At 33.3% G+C, this 17,389-nt stretch overlaps 1 protein-coding gene across 1 annotated transcript; it reads left to right on the top strand.

The window, feature by feature from the left end:
• Positions 1 to 4,848: 4,848 nt before the first annotated feature.
• Positions 4,849 to 15,424, top strand: LOC145945385 (homeobox protein rough). Its single transcript, XM_083054349.1, has 4 exons — positions 4,849 to 5,071; positions 5,436 to 5,703; positions 9,362 to 9,596; positions 15,000 to 15,424. The coding sequence occupies exons 1-4, from the start codon at positions 4,871 to 4,873 to the stop codon at positions 15,235 to 15,237; spliced, it is 942 nt and encodes a 313-aa protein (XP_082910475.1). The 5' UTR covers positions 4,849 to 4,870; the 3' UTR covers positions 15,238 to 15,424.
• The last annotated feature ends 1,965 nt before the right edge of the window (positions 15,425 to 17,389 follow it).

Genomic DNA, 17,389 nt, shown 5'->3' on the forward strand with positions numbered 1-17,389 from the left:
CTTTTTCAAGCAATTTCAAAATCCTGATGTATTAATTTACAAGTAAAATTTGTCTTTAATTTGTAAAAGTTTAAATTATATAATTTAATTTAAAATAAAATTTTATTATGAAATTATCTATTAATTTATAACAGAATACTCTTTATTATATAATGCTCTTATTTATATTATATGTGTGTTTGTTTGCATGAAAATCATACCGCGTAGATTCGAACAGTAACGATAAAAATAATTGTTAAATTCATTGCTGGTTATCGAAAAAATGTAATAAATAATTTTTTTCGTTACAGAAATTACAGACAGCAATTCCATTATTGTTACAGTTACTAGGGTTGATCTTTAAATGACCTTGAAAAATGATCTTAGTTAAAATTCAAACTTATCAATTTTTTTTCTCTCTTCAAAACTCTATAACTTTTGCCTGATATATATTTTTCACACACCTTGTATACATATATAAAAGTAAAAAATATTTGTAGAAACACATAAAATAAGATTTTGCTTAATCAACATAATTAGATTAATATTTTTAAAAAATCCTCGAAAATATATATCCTTAAAGAAAAATGATCCTTAAAGATTGTGCTAAATTTAAGCAAAATATATCAAATCAGGGAGAAAATATCGGAAGTTGATGGTTTAATATCCAAAAAAAGCTCGAAAAGATATCCTTATAAGATCCTCGCTAATTAAGCCTGTCCACGTTCAAATAAAAATGTCTTAATAAATATATCTGTGCCTCTCTTGTATTCCATATAGACAGCTATTTAAAAGTGAAAGATAAAGGAAGCAACGCATCATAATTCTTAGTTACGAGATTTTATACATTTTTCCCAGATAGCGCACAGTAAATTTATTTGTATATATATCACCAATTCTGAGTCCTTTTTCAAATAAATAAAAAATTCATATGCCATAAGAATGTTGAATCCTTTTTGAGCTTATTTCGAACAGTTTACGTGAATTCATAAAGAATTAGGAAAAATAAATTTTTTTTGAGCTCATAATGATCATCTATGCTGTGCTATTTGGGTTGCCATCAATCTAGATGAGCTATTCCGAACGGATAGAGAGCTTTGCTAATTTGCTGCCTTGTTTGGAAAAAAAAGACAAAAAAATAATAACGATAATAATAATAAATTCGTTTTCCGGAGAAGCGCGTCGATATAAGCGCACGCCCGCGCACCCCCGTCGTCCCCGACACCGCATCGTCCTCGCGCGTATTGACCGCGGGGGATAACGATAATTGTATTGTCGCGAGACGACGGCGACGCGACGATGACGGGCGCGCGCGGAAATCAGCGTGAGCGTAATAATCGTAAATGCCGACAATAGGCGGCGCACAAAGGGAATTAGACACCCATATACACGCGCGCGCGCGCTCGCGCGTTTCCGCGCATGCGCTCTTTCGCGCTCACCCCTCGAGCCGGGGTTGGCTCCTCTAATTACATTCGATCCCCGCCTGTTGCCCGATTGGTCCTGGCATCCAGAATCCGCCTCCGCCGCGCGGATAAATCTCACGGGAAACAATCAGATCATCCGGGGAACCGAAGCGGGGAGTGGGGGGAGAAGAGAGGGAAGATAGAAAGGGGAGGGAGATACGAGTCGAGAACGAGATAGGACGAGAGATCCGGATGCTGCTGATGCGGACGACGAAAAGTGTTGCGAGAAGTTTTCAACTCTACCATTTTATCTTTATTGTTATTTAATTTTTGGCTTAATCTAAAAAAGAATGAGGGAGATGCGAGGATGAGACAGGGCAATCTTTGAATTAAAGATTGAAGTAATAAAAAAATATAATAAATATTATAACAATAAAAATTAAAATAATAAAAAATTATGACAATTACATTACAGAGTTTGTAAAGTTTTAAAATTAGTTTAAGTCAATGATATTTGATCTTCAAAAAGTTTTCACGATATTCTCGATATATCTCAAACAAATTAAAGTTTGCAGACTTTAAAGCTTTAAATCGGATTACAAAGTTCTAGATTCAAGGAAATTGTTAAACTTGAACTTCAGAGAAATACTCCAAAAAGTTTAGATATTTAAAAGAACAATTTTAAATATCTACATAAATTTTCTTACATTTTTATCCATTGCTTTGGATCTTCTTCGATGTTATATGTTTATTGAAATTGGACATTTTTTAAAATTATAATAGTAATATATAGCATATTTTTGTTTCTACATCTTCTGTTTTTTTATATATACTATAATAATAGTATATCCTAATAATAATAGCATATTTTGTTTCCTCTACATTAATTTTTAATTGACAGATTATCGCTCTCATAAAAAAAAATTGTTTATTTATTTTATTTTGTAACATATTATATACATGTATATAACATATGTATATAAAAGTAACTAAACTTGAAAAATTGAAATTTTATATACCAAAATAATTTTCATTAAAAATTAGCTAAATATAATGTTATTATCTATTTATGATTCGTAACGAACTTCTTCTTTAATTGCTCATAATTTGAAATTTGCTTATATTTTCAGGAAATTAATTTTAAATTAAATCAATCAATCTGCCATTAAAAGAAATAATGTAATAGAAATAAAACATTCTACACGCAGTCAAATTTACACGCACAAAATTTATATTCTATAATTTGAAAATTTTATTTCTCAAAATATGCAGTTAAGGGAAAACAAAAGTGCAATCAAAAAATTTTTATTTTTATTTTTATTATAATTCAGTTTCTTTAAATTTTCTGCGATTTGATGTTAAAAAAAAAGAAATATCTGTACCAGAAATAGATGATAACCTCACCATGAGATGAGGAGGGTATGTAATATCGCCTTTAATCGAAGATTAAAATCGAAGGGGGAACATTCGAATACCAATAGGTAACGATAATCAGGACGCATCGGGATGTGTTGTTTCGCCGTATTGAGAAACTTGAAAACAGACTGAACCCACAAATAATCTCAGGCTGTTCACGCTAAACCGCGCGCGTTTACTTCTTTCATTCTGACTCGCGAAAGCGCTCCCTTTTCATTTCTTCGCGAAGCATAACGCATGATTGATGTATCACGATTATCAAAATAAAGTACAGCTGCTAGTTGTAAATTCATACTTTTCTTAAAAATAACTGTGTGTTTTCTTTACACCAATTAATTCCTTTAATTATTTATCGGAAAATGAGTATTTTACGAAATATTTTATATAGTTTTTATGTCAAATTATGTCAAATTAAAATATAAAATACCTCGTAAACTATTCACTGTTTAACCATCCTAGCCTTATAACTTTTTATGCAGAATATTATGAGGAATTGATTTATATAAAAAAATATAGTGGTTTCATTTAAAAAATTCAGATTCAAAGATAACCTTGACATGACTTTGGTAATGGCATCTAAGGTTAAACCATTTAAACCGCTAAATAGGTTCTTTTAAACATTACAATTTTTGTTTAAAATATTTTTTTGTAAAATACCTCCTTTCCAAAATATTAGATTGTTCCGAAACTCTTTACGCATATATTGTATTGTACATATATATGTATATGTATATATTTTATATTAAAAAGTACATTGTAATAAAAAGTACATTGTAACAAATGGTGATCTTCCTTAAGACTCTTGTAAAGAAAGAATCGATTCCAAATGGTCAAAGAATTCATAGATCAATTATACATCTTTATAATCGTTGTTCGTCTCGATCCTCTTGAATATCTCATAAATCTTTCTTGGCAATTTGAATTCGGAAAAATCGCGCAAACCGTATAAGCGTATCTTGAAGCTATCCGCGTGTTTATCCGTCCGCAGGAAGTGAAACTGAAATACGGCCGCACGTGCAGCTTCGCATAGGGGCGGCACAGCGCCGCATGAGAATGGGAGGGTGGCCGCGAGAGTGGAGAGAGAAACATTTCTCCTAGAAGGGAGAAACCGTATCCCCCGTGGCCCCCGTGGCCCCCCTACCTTGCTTCATCGTCCTAGCCCGAGTACGAGGTGAGAGAATGGAGGACAGGGCTGCTAGGTGATCCAGACACGCGTGCCGTCCCGCGTCGGAGATCGACGTTCTCTGGTTCTCGCGAATTTCCGAGTCCTCCATCCTGGCGATCGTTCATGGTTGTGTGATAAACTTCGATTGAGGAAGTGCGTTGCGAGGAAGTTTTGTGACCCCCAGTGATATTTTATTTCACAGTTATTTTACCGAAAATAACAGCAATCGAGTGAAAGATAATATTTTAGATGGAAAAGAAGAAATAATTGATGAAACGTGTAAGAATTTTAGAAAAAGGTGGACGAAAGAGACAGGAATAAGGAAGGGTCGATCCTGGACTTTTGGAAATTTTAGGTTTAACGTTTGGAAACTGTAACGTTTGAAAACTGTATGAAACTCTCTAAGGTTCGAAAGTTTGGAACCAATTCTGATTTCTCTAAGAAATTTAAGGATTGAAGACTCTATTGAAACATTAGATAGCTGAAACTTCTATGATTTTTGATAATATTGGAATGTGAAAAATCCTAAACTTTCTTTGCTTGGAAGAAATATTTTACATTTCGCGTATTTTGGAGAGATTCAAAAGATTCATTTGACAAAACTATTTTACATAAGTCATCTCTTTCTCTAAGAGAGAGATCTCCATTCATAACAAGATATATTCTAATTGTTTACAAAGGAATTTTCTCACAAATCCATCCATCCTATATTCGAAAAGAAAACATTCTATGCGTTTGTAAAAAGAGAGTATTTTCAGGTTATAACCTTTAATTAAAATAATCACTTTTCGTCTGAAGACGATTTCGAAATCTGTTCTTCTTACTCTCACTCTTCGCTAGAAGAAATCTTCGACGTTTAAAGTTCTTTTCGATATCTATGGGCCGCCGAATTTGAAGATTCCGCCAAATGTCTGCGAAGAAGACGAGAAGACCGTCGTCGCCGCGACGTTTCTTCGCGCGACTTTACGGCCACTTGGAGGCGACCAAGAAAACGGAGGATGACGAGGACGAGGATCACGCGCGGGAAAGTCTGGACTCTTCGCCGGAAATCACGGAAGAAGCCCCGCACGTGTTGCCCGGTTCGCTCGAGTCGCACAAAATGTTCCATGTGAGTATACCAAATTCACAGAGATGATATCTTCACTTTTCTTCTTATGACTAAGATAAAATATGGCATCATTTTTTTCAGAATTCGTGCATTTCGAAAGTTTATATCTAATTATCTCGATTAACGTGCCCAGCTCAAGTTAATTCAAGCGATATTAGTAGAATCATACAAACTAGAGCTCATTTGGGCAAGCGGTATATTAGGTCTGTTCTTTATAGCTGAACTGGCTGAACTAGTTCAGACTTTATCTCTTTCCTTCCAATGTGGAGTAAAGTTTTTCGACGATTGATGAGCTTTAAAATTTAAATAAATCACATCAAAGTCGAATTAAATTGTTTTGTTTTTCAAATTCGTTTTCCGCTAGACGTCACATTCCAATAAAGATCCCGAGAAAACATCGGACGACGCCGTGAAGGGTCAGGTGTTGGAAGACAAGGGAGCGGAGAAGGATTCGGTGCTCGCGGGCGTGAAGCTGCCCTTTCTGCATGGATTCTTCCCGAGGGCACCTGGTCACCCATCCTTACACTTGACGCAACTCGCACATCCGTCCGCGCTGCCGCCGCATCTCAACGGTCTCATCCCCGGCCATCATCCCGTGGTCGAACACCATTTCCAAGGATTTTCAGCGTTCCGTAAGTTCTCGCTACTATCTCGCATGTCGCGAATCCGAAAATTGATCACGCGTAGCGTGATACGAAAGCTAATATTTGTGTATTTAATAAAAAATTGTCGAGATATTAATACGCGGTTTAATTTAATCAATCTTGTTCAATTATTTTATTTTACTTTAATTTAATTCATTTTAAATAATTAATGAAGAATTAATTATTGTTTGTGTATGTGTTAATTATTAGGCCTGGTCCACAATTGGTGATTTAAGCTCTAAGCCTTAAGAAATTAATTAAGTACAGTCGAGTATTCTCGTCATTCTCCTCGTACTTGACTGTGATTAATCATCAATTTCTTAAGATTTAAGATTTAAATTACTCATTATGGACCAGGGGTTATGCTCTAAAAGTTGGTTGTTTCGAAGTATTAGCCTTGAATTTTCGAAACATTTTAATTTTTATATCTTTAAGCGCATATAAAAATCAATTTCACATTTAAAGCAAAATTAAATTAACAAAATTACTTATATTGAAATTTATTTGACAGATTTTTTTGGATGCTTAAAATCCTCTTAACGCTTGGTTATTATTGATTGGATTCACATGTGTTATATATAAAATATATTTTTCGCTCAAAATCATGTATTATTACTCCAAATTTAGCATAGATTTTATATAACACTTAATACATTACGATATTTTCGGCCAAAGGACATATATTCTGTTTCATCTGCAACACGGAGATATGCACATGGAACGCAAGCGATAACATCGCGCATTTCCAAAGACCTAGTACTCGGACGACGCATCTCTCTCTCCTCCCCCCCCCCCCTCTCTCTCTCTCTCTCTCTCTTTCTGTAAGCTGAGGATCGGAAGGCGTCTTTGCGTTTGAGTATTCGCGAATCGGTAAGCAGATTTCGCGATGTCGCATTATGCAACGTCGGGCGAACGACGCGATGAACGACCATCGTCCAGAGAGAGAGAGGATGTAGTGATACTCTCTTAGTATCGACAATGATATACGATTCCTCAGTAGCGACAATATGAATACGAATTCCACGCTGAAATTGTTTCGAGAAAAATATAACCGATTTTCAAAAGTTTCAGTTATTTCGCGAGAGATGATTTATCGAGAATGACATTCTTCTTGAAGATTAATATTAAGAAAAAAAGTTTCGAGAGAGAGAGAGAGAGGGGGGGGGATATCATAAAATAGGACTCAATTAAAAATTTATACACTATTTTCAAAAATATCCTAATTTTTTGAAATATTCTCAAAATTTTTAATTTTTTAAAAATGATAAAAAAGGGCGTCAAATACACATGCGCCAGTTGTGAAAAACTATTTTAAATTTTAACTTTCATTTAAACCATCATTAGCTCAATTAAAATAAGTGGTGAAAAAAGGAGGGAAATTTGGTCGTACTCTTTATTTTTCATCGCGGAAAAAGCTATTAAAATTTTGTAAAAAATTCCAAAACAAATTTATCAATAAAATTTCACGAATTAAAACGAGCGCCGAAAAACATGAGAGCATTTCAGTCAGATATTAATAGTTTTTCCGTAACAGATTGCCGACAGATATCATTCGCAGGGCGAGAATTAGCGCATTTCACTCTTCATCTGGAAAGTTTGTCGGGGAAAGCCCGCGACAGAAAACATCGCACGCGAGAACGAACGCGCGGTTTTATCCCGCTTCGACACCTCGTCGCGTTATTGTGACGAGATTACGAGACGCAGTTGGCCGCCCCTCAATGCGAGATACACATCGTGGTATATTCCCTGCACAAATCAGCTCTTCTCCTTCTCCACCTCCTCCTCTTCCTCCTCACCGGTCCTTAAGCCTCTCTCTCTCTCTCTCTCTCTCGCGAGAGAGAGAGAGAGAGAGAGAGAGAGACGAAGCTACCGACTCGACTCGCCGGAAAATATTGTGCATGCCGAATATTCGTGAATCTCATATCGCGAATTGTATCGCGCCGGAATCCGCATACATACTTGTGTATCCTGATTTTGATCTCCGTGATCTTACAATTTGCTTCAAAGAATAGAAATATTCCTATTCTTTGAGAGATATAAATTTATATATAATTATATAAACAAGAGCAAGTTTTTCAAATTTCTTCACTTTTTCTAAAAAAAAAAAAAAAAAAAAAACAATGCAAAAATTATTCGTCTATACTCCATTCAACGAAGAACGTGCAGCAATGGCAAGAAAGTACTTTTAAGGTTTCTGTTTTATAAGAATTCTCAATATGTTTACAGAATACTAAAAATAATATTTAAAAATTAAAAAATTATGTAACTTATGAAAAAACATAAGAAAACCGTTAACTAATATATTATATTTGTAGGTATTTCGAGGGGACAACTTTTGTTTAAAAAAAAATCGATTTCCATTTTAAAAAAAAGATGATTAGTGAATTTCTCGAAAGCGCTATCTGTATACAAATTGATATCGCTGTCTTGCGTCCTCCTTAAAGTTAAACAATTTTTGTATGAAACATTTTTTATAAATGGCATAGGAGAAAAAAAATATTTAGAATAAAACATTAAAAGTACTCTGTTTTTGAATATATATACATTTTTTCTATGGAACATAGGTGTGTGCATACAAGAATCTTTCATTTTACGTTATTCTTTTATTTATTGTAACATTTTCTTTCCCTTTTTTTTTCTTGAAATTTATTGTATCTTCTATTATAAAGGGTTATGAGATATATTTCAAGAAACAATCAGGATCCCATATCCGCTTTGGGCCGGATTGAGCGAAGCCTCGGAAAGTCACGATTTCCGGTGTTGCTTATCCCAGCGTATTCTAATTATTCTGTCACGTGACGAGGATGAAATTACAGCGCAGTCCAGATTTACCTCGCCCGGACTTGTACTTATTTGAATATATGCAAAAAATAAAGATTAAATCGAATTAAAATAAATGTGGCACACGTGTATATTTTCCCAACTATATATATTGAAATTCAAATTATTAAAAGTTTCACGGGCTTGTATTTTTCTCGGAATTGATCATTTATCACTTGTACGAGCATCCAGGTGTTAGGGGGAATCCAGGAAAGAGACTTCGTCGCGTGATCGTCCTAATTGTTTCACGCTGATCACGGGATCATTAAATTTTTTAAAAATTATTTATTTTATCTCCTCGGGATTACAAAGGCACTTTTAAAGGAGCGTACTCGAAACCTCGTTACTGAACTTCCCTCAGCCTGGCCATAAGCGACCTCACATCTAGAACCCTTCCCTTTCCCTTTTCCTATCTCCTCTTCTTCCTCATTTTTCTTTTCTCTTAACCGTCTTTCTTCCTATTCCTGCTTTCTTATCATCTTTTTTCAAAGAATATGCCTCTTTATTTCTACTGGACAACACAATCCTTTTCCAAAAACCTCTTAAAAGGCATATGGGGTGTTGCGGATCGAAGCAGATTCAAACCTGGGACCTGTCGACTATCAGTCAAGAACTTCTACACAAAGCCACTCCCCATCAGAAATTTAAATAGTTATTAAAAAGTTCTTAAAAAGTAGACCAAAAATATTTCTGACGTTCCAAAAATTTTCTAAGTGTTCCTCGATTCTTCAAATAAATCGAGGCCGTAAAAAAATGAAATCAGGATATTCTGTTTATGGATATCACATAAGTGTAACGAAAAATCTAAGAGTTTTCTTCCTTACAGTGGCACGTAGAAGAAGAAAAGAGGGTCGACCGCGAAGACAGAGGACGACGTTCAGCGGCGAACAGACCTTGAGATTGGAAGTCGAGTACCGACGAGGGGAGTACATCTCGAGGGGACGTAGGTTTGAACTCGCTGCCTCCCTTAGGCTCACCGAAACACAGATCAAAATCTGGTTCCAGAATAGACGCGCCAAAGACAAGAGGATCGAGAAAGCGCAATTGGATCAACAATATAGGTATTGGTTTTTCTATTTTCCTATATTTTATCTAAAAAATATTATCTCTTTGATTATCATTGATATCATTAAATATTCTCTAGGGTCTTCATCATTTCAAACTCCTCGCTTTCAACATCCTTAGATTCTTAATTAGATCGTAGTTTTAAACTTTATTAAATAACTTATTTTTCCAATTTTATGAATATTTATAGATACAGAGTATGAGAAAAATGTCAGAGAAAAACATTATTTGTATAGGAGATGAGGAAATATGATACACAAAAAATTTTTCTTTCTTAGGTCGTATTTCTCGAGACTTCAAAATCACATAAAAGTCCATAGGTCATACTATCATAGATCACCGGAATTGGTCTTGACCTCAGCTTTTAACAATATGATAATAATATGTACTCTTATTTTGTAAATATATCGATAACCTTGAAATCTCGAAGAATATGATTTGAAACAAATTTTTTCTCATTTCATATTTGTCTCTTTCAAACAATCTTTTTTTTATTTTTTTTCGCATCATCAAAAACAAAAGCGAAATATTTAAGATACTTAAATTAGATAAAACAGCCTGTATATATATCTTTCTTGCGTAAAGTTTCAAAATCAAGCAGAGCGCCATGAAATTGCGCATAAATAGTATACTTATTTATTGAATAATCCGCATATATAATAAAACCTTTTCATTATTTATAGAAATATTATATTTGAAAATTAATAATTCGTTTCAGTTAATTCGTTTAGTTAGGATAGTTGAGTTGGTTATTTGTCGATGTTATTTCTCAAAGCTATTTAAACGCACAATCCTAATTCCCCGCCTTATTGAAGCTGACACGGGAAAAGTAAGAGGCCATACGGAGCATATGGCAGTTCTCGCGCATATCCCACGCGCCTTGTGCATCCCACGCATTATGCATCCAACCGAATCGTTATCTTGTCGACGTGATGTATTGCGCTCTCTAATGCGTTATTAGAGTGCGTGGCTGTTAGTTTCATCAACCATTCCGTGGTAAAATAATTCTATAAAACTGGCGAAAGAGAGAGAGCGAAAGAGAAAAAGAAGGAGAAAAGAGAAAATAAAACAAAACGCAAAAAATTTCCTACTACAATAGGACACAAAATTTTCTCCGAAGTGCGATAGTACGTTTTCCGAAAATTTCTTCACACTGAACGATTGCGGTTGTCTGAATTTATTTAGCACATCAGGATTTAAAGTAAATTGTGGTATAATGAGCCAAGAATGACGTTTTTGGTCATTTTTTAAACATTTTTTTGCGGCAAAAAAGACTGGTTTCTAAATAAACTTAATGGCATTTGAAAGTATAATTCAAGAACTTTCAAATGAATTTTGGTTCATGATAGTACGATTTTTTTCATCAAGTTATGGTTGTTTAAATTTTAAACATTCTGTATAATTTACAAGATAAGTATGCTTATACATATATAGCAGCAAATAAAAAAGTAATTGTAATATGAATTTACTTGCAAAGAATAGGTCAAGAAAGAAGGAAGACAATTTGATCCTGATATAAAAAATGTAATGAGACATCTTGTTGATTCAAAAAAAGTTATTTTATCACCTCTGCATATTAAGTTAGGTCTAATGTCCAATTTTGTAAAACATTGGATTTTAAACAGTATAGATATTAAATATATAAATGTATTAAGAAAATTGAAGTTGCAAAAAATGAAGTAAGCATATTCGCAAGCATGCATTTGCCTTTCTTATACTGTGGATTATACGAAAAACCTAAAATATTTTTTTTCTTTTTTGATCATACAAGATGTACTTTGGATTCAATTTTTGTATTATTATTATGTATTTTATATTTAATTTTTATATCATCCTGGAACTTTTATATTGTAAATTTTTCCATTTTTATTAGCCTCATTTGCATTGCAGAGATTTGAGGATTCTTGTAAAGACGAAACTTTACAACCCTCCTTGAAATATTCTAAATCGCAGGAGAGAGAATGGTCGACCACGCTTTTTCACCGAAAATCAAGTTTTCAATCTCATCGCGAACAATTACTCTCCGGTACGATTCGCAGACGAAAACTCGAGCACCCTCCCTTCTTGGGAACGCGACGCGAGGTGTCGGGACGTCCCGATCGGGCTTCTCGCACAAAGCCGAAATTTGTACAAGCTTCTCCTCCTCCTGTTTCCTCGCCTCACCTCTTCGTCATAATAGCACGAGACATAATCCTACTTAAGGCTATTTAGCGGCATATCGCATCGGGAATCACCCTAGCTCGCGTCGCAGTCGAGCGTCGCTCTCGAGGTCCACCGAATCATCCCGCCCTTCCTCCCCCTCCCTCCTCTTCTTCGTCGCTACCCTTGCCTTGCCGGGGATAGCCCCGGCGTTATTCAGTCGATATGCACCTGACGCTCGATAAACCCACGGATAAATGCACTGGCCGTGCTAACCGCGGGGATTTTCTCATCCACTTGTCGCAATCCCCCTTCCCTTTACATCTGGTTTGATCTTTTGCGATCTCAATTTATCTCGAACATTAAGGATATCTTATTAGGATTGCAATAAGATAATGAAACTTTATATTTTTCGACTGATTTTAAATAAAATTTATTTAAACAAACTTTCACTCATCGAGACGCGTTCGACGCGTTAAGGATTGTGTTAAATTATATTCCATATTTATACTAGGGTGTCAGACATCGTCAAATATTAACGCGCGAAAATTTGTTTCTATAAATTTTATTTATAACACAATCTATTACATATTATTTTTCAATATATGTATATAGTCAATTTTTCAATATATAGTTCAATATATCCCCCTCAACTGTAATACACTCTTTCCATCGTAATGAAAGTGTCTTAATTTCAATCTCAAAAAAGTTTTTTGTTGCTTGCCAAATCAGCTTTGCACAGCTTTATTATTAGCTTTGTCATATCTATATTGTTGAATTTTTTACCTCTTAAAAATTCCTTCAATTATTCAAACAAGTTATATATTCAGATAAAGTCAAGATTGTATGATTGATGAGGCAGAATATCCCATTTCGAAGTTGATGAAAAGATCGAAGAGATATATTAAAAAAGCAGTATGAGGACGAGCATTGTCTTGTTTAGAAAAAAAGATCTTATAGATTGGTCAAGTAATATTCGAGTATACATTTGAAAATAGAAGACATCGAAAGGGAGTAAACCACTTTTAATTTTTACCCTTTCAATAAAAAAGAGCATAAGACAGCAGAAATGCTTCTTATGCTCTTTGTGTCTTCTATTTTCAAATTTATACTGTGCGAGTATCACTTAATCTGCAAAATCCTTCTTCTAAAACACACGATAAAAAGTGTCACTTGTCAAGATCATATACAATATATCGGGTGTTAAAAAAGTGGCGGATGCGCTGTATAGGGGTGAATTCCTGAGGTTATTTGGAGACGATTTTTCCTCAACGAAAATGTCGAGAGAAGTCATCATTTTTTGCAAGCTCCCAATTTTTGCCATCATATATCTTGGTAACTAAGCCTTAAATTAAAATTCTATTAAATTAAAGTCGACTTGAAATTAATTGAAGAATGTAGTTTTGTTAATATTTTAATTCCACAATACTTAGTTTACGAAAAGCCCTTTATTTTCAATTACTTATAACTCGAAAATTATTGGTGCCTCGACATTTTCACTGAGGAAAAATCGTCTCCAAATAACCTCAGGAATTCACCCCTATACAGCGTATCCGCCACTTTTTTAACACCCTGTATATGCTATGAAATTAGTTGTTGATTACTTTCAATACCATTCTATTGACAAAATCCAAACAAACTTTGGTTCAATTTTGGAAGCAAGGAATACACATAAACACAATGTCATGATAGCCAATTTTGCATCATTGTGTCTATTTATGTTTTCTTGTTAGAAAGCTCCCCTTATCTTCATCTCTTGTGATTAAAGATTCTTGTTGGTCTAAAATATTCTTTTTCACAGTCCATATTCTCTGGACAGAGAGGGTGATGATCCCTCTCTACATGTATTTGCCCTTATTATAGTTTTTCCACAGACACGGAACTTAAACAGTTTTACACCAGTTCCGAACGACCAGATCAGATAGTTTACCATTGCCTTTCGAGAGGTGACGATTAAATAGAGGTGTTTCTGGCCGGATTTGAACTCGGGCACTGAGAATACAACGTACATACAATTCTCTACACCACGCACCCTTAATACTCTTTAATATATAAATATATATTGATAAAAAATGGAGTGTCATGGGAACTCTTATTACGAGATCCTAATGGGGGGATGATCTCACAATAACAGTCTTCATTAAACTCAACCACAGTATTAAGGAACGTAAACGAGCAGGGAGGGTCGCCGACACGCGATCCGCAGTTTATCCTCCCCTAATGCTTCGCCGAATAAAAGCTCTTTCGAGCGAACAGGGATACACGAATTGATATCACGCGCCCTACCTGCAATTTTCCCGGGACCATTTTTCACAAAAGTAATCATAAACCTTGTGAGATTAGAAAATATATATAACAATGAGTATCCGAAAATGTTCGTCGATTAATTATTAAGTCATCGGTGTAATTAAGAATTTGCGAAAAATTTCGTCTCATAACACAGTAGGACACAAAATTCAAGAACTTTTAAACGAATTTTGGTTCATGATCGTATGACTTTTTTTCAAGTTATGGCTGTTTCAATTTTAAACTTTTCGTGTATAATCTACAGTACAAAAAAGGCAAATACTTGGCTTACTTCATTTTTTGCAATCTCAATTTTCGAAATACGTTTATATATTTAATATCTATACTATTTTTAAAATTCAACGTTTTCACAAAATTGGACATTAGACCTAACTTAATATGCAGAGATGATAAAATAACTTTTCTTTTTTTTTAATAAAGTCTAAAGGATCTAATAACGAATAAAGGATGTCTTATTATATTTTTTTGTATCAGGATCAAACTATCTTTTCTTTCTTTCTTGACCTATTCTTTAGAAGTAAATTTATATTACAATTACTTTTTTTATTTGCTGCTATATATAAGAATATATATATATATATATGTATATTTACCTATCTTGTAAATTAGAATATCTATAAAATTCAAACAGTCATAACTTGAAAAAAAATCGTACAATCATGAATCAAAATTCGTTTGAAAGCTCTTGAATTATATTTTCAGATGTCATTAAGTTTATTTAAAAACCAATTTTCTTTTTACTGCAAACAAATGTTAAAAATGACCAAAAACTTCATTTTTGGCTCATTATTATACAATTTACTTTAAATCCTGATGTGCTAGGCAAATTCAGACAACGGCATCGTGTTCAGCGCGAAATAATCTTCGGAAACGTACTATCATACTTCGGAGAGAAAGAAAAAGTGTTTTTTTTTGTCATACTGTGTAATCGGAGTCTCATGTGTCTCTTGCAGAAATTTCGCCGTCTCGAACGGTTTGATGAATCTGCCGCTCTACAACGCGACGGGATTCTGCGGTCTCTGCTTATACAAGGACACCTACGGATCGGTAACCGCCAATCGAAATCACTCCTGCGTCATTCCCGGCAATCCCGTCGTCGTCACCGATGAATCTCTTAAGGATCAGCCGCGTTACAGCAGCAGCGGAAGCGAGACATCCGACAATCCGCCAAATCTCGTATCCACAACTTAATTATTGAATCCAACGCGATCGCGGTGTTCGTTTAAAAATACGTCTGACAATAAGTTAAATCCTTTTTTTGTTATTACGCGATAAAAAAGCGCGACTCTCCAAAGATAAGTTTTTTTAGCACCAAAAAATCTGTTCCCGCCATTTTAGGAAAACTAATAACTTCAAAAAAAACAACGCTGACATCTATTGACGCATTTCTTCATTTTTCTAGAAAAAAAATTAATTTTTTATAAACAAAAATTCAACTTTTCTCTTTGGAGGAAATGCATACATCTAAAGTGACAAAAATAAGAAATCACCTTTCTAATTTTTTTTTTAAGCTAAAAAGGAAAACGTCTTTTGCCACGCTCGCAAATTTGAAAAACATCATTTCAACAAATTTCGATCAAAAATATTAAGAGCATTCTTGAAATTTTAAGGATTAAAAAGATATAAAGATTAAAAAATCGATTTTTTTATTCTCCTGATTATATGTATTCTCTTGAACAAAATACATACAGAGTGATCGAAAAGTTGCGGGACAGAGAAATATTTCGGAAAATGTAAGTTTTATATAAAAATATTTGAGACCAAAGTTGTAGGGGATTTAAATAAAGTTTACTTACTGGCCTTATTAGCTTGATTTTAGGTGACGTCAAGGTCAGGACGAAATTCACCTTGAATTTTTTTAATGGAATCACATTTTTTTTTTTTTTACATAAACCGATTTTTCGTAATATTCGTAATAAAAAATTATAAGGCTAAAAAGTGAATAGTAAATTTACAAGATATTTTAATTTAACATAATCTTACATGCAATATTTGGTAAAGTATTCATTTTTTGATAATTTTACCTCAATATTTTTATGCACAGAATAATTAGAAAAATTAATTTATAAAGAAAACACAGCTTCTTTTAAGAAAAAATATATAGGTGCTTATTGCAAATTATATACAATAGATTTTTTTTAAATCAACAACTTTTGTCTGAAACATTTTTCTATAAAACACATTTTTCGAGATATTTCGCTGCACTTTTCGAAAACCTTGTATATTTATACCTAATCAATTTAGTTTCTGTGGATAGAAGATTCATTTTATGTTAACATTTGATTGTCATTCAGGATGATCCAAGATAAGATTGATGTCTTTGATTTTCAACAAATCTAGCTCATAATTTTATTATTTTTGCATAAATTCACATTCGCATCCTTGCAAATCTTCATATCGACGTTGCAAGACCATATTGAAATATCTTTAAACAATGAAATTTTTAAATATTTTAACATTTATACAAATTAATAATAAAATATAATAATAATTCAAGCCATTAAAGTAGAGCATTAATGCTAAATGAAAAATATTAAAAGCAATTTTCACTGCAGCTATATATTAAGAAATAGCAATTTTGGAATATTTTTACTGTTCAAAAATATTTCAGTATTGAATTAACATCGTAATATCGTAAGACATGCAATGCTTTATATAAATTTTGTCGATATTCATCGTTTCGAATACAAAATAAGCTAGCGCCAGACTATGCGCAATTCGTAATTCGCGATTCGTGATTTATGATTTGTAGAGATTCGTTGGATATTCGGGAAAATTCGTTATTCGTCAGTGTAAATAGTTCGCGAATATTGCTCGATAATTTTAATATCAAAAAGAAAAAGAGATTGATCTATATTGAACTATATCTGATTTCAATGAACGAATCTAAACACATTTCAAAGTGCTAGTAAATAATACGCAATAATTTTTGAAATTATCCAATAAAACTTTTTCATCGAAAATCTCTTATTTTGTAGACGCTAAATTTTATAAAAAATATTAGAATCACACTTGTGAAAAAAATCGAGAATCGCTTGGATGTACAAAATTATGCTTTTCGAACTTACGATCATTAAGTAGGTAGAATTATTGAATTGACTGTTAAAATTAATTTATAATCGACTTACCTTCGCAAGCTTGTCTTGTCTCTTATTAGTTGACTCACTGAACGTAAATGTAAAGTAAATTTAGTAAATAATTATATAAAATAATAAATATATATATATATATATAAGTACCATTGAAGACATTAATCCGATTACAATTAATTAGTAGTAACACGTAATTATATAGTGTATAGTTGCAATTATTATTTATATATAGTAATTATAATAAAAGGTTA

The sequence above is a fragment of the Prenolepis imparis genome, unplaced genomic scaffold (assembly GCF_030444845.1).
Source record: "Prenolepis imparis isolate NDT839.2.m4 unplaced genomic scaffold, iyPreImpa1.0 SCAF_14, whole genome shotgun sequence".
Lineage (NCBI taxonomy): Eukaryota > Metazoa > Arthropoda > Insecta > Hymenoptera > Formicidae > Prenolepis > Prenolepis imparis.

Excerpts from the sequence above, each read along its gene's own strand:
- LOC145945385 (XM_083054349.1), top strand. The coding sequence starts at position 4,871 with ATGTCTGCGAAGAAGACGAGAAGACCGTCGTCGCCGCGACGTTTCTTC. Across the intron at positions 5,704-9,361 it reads CCAAGGATTTTCAGCGTTCC|TGGCACGTAGAAGAAGAAAA; the intron begins GTAAGTTCTCGC and ends TCTTCCTTACAG. Across the intron at positions 9,597-14,999 it reads CAATTGGATCAACAATATAG|AAATTTCGCCGTCTCGAACG; the intron begins GTATTGGTTTTT and ends TGTCTCTTGCAG.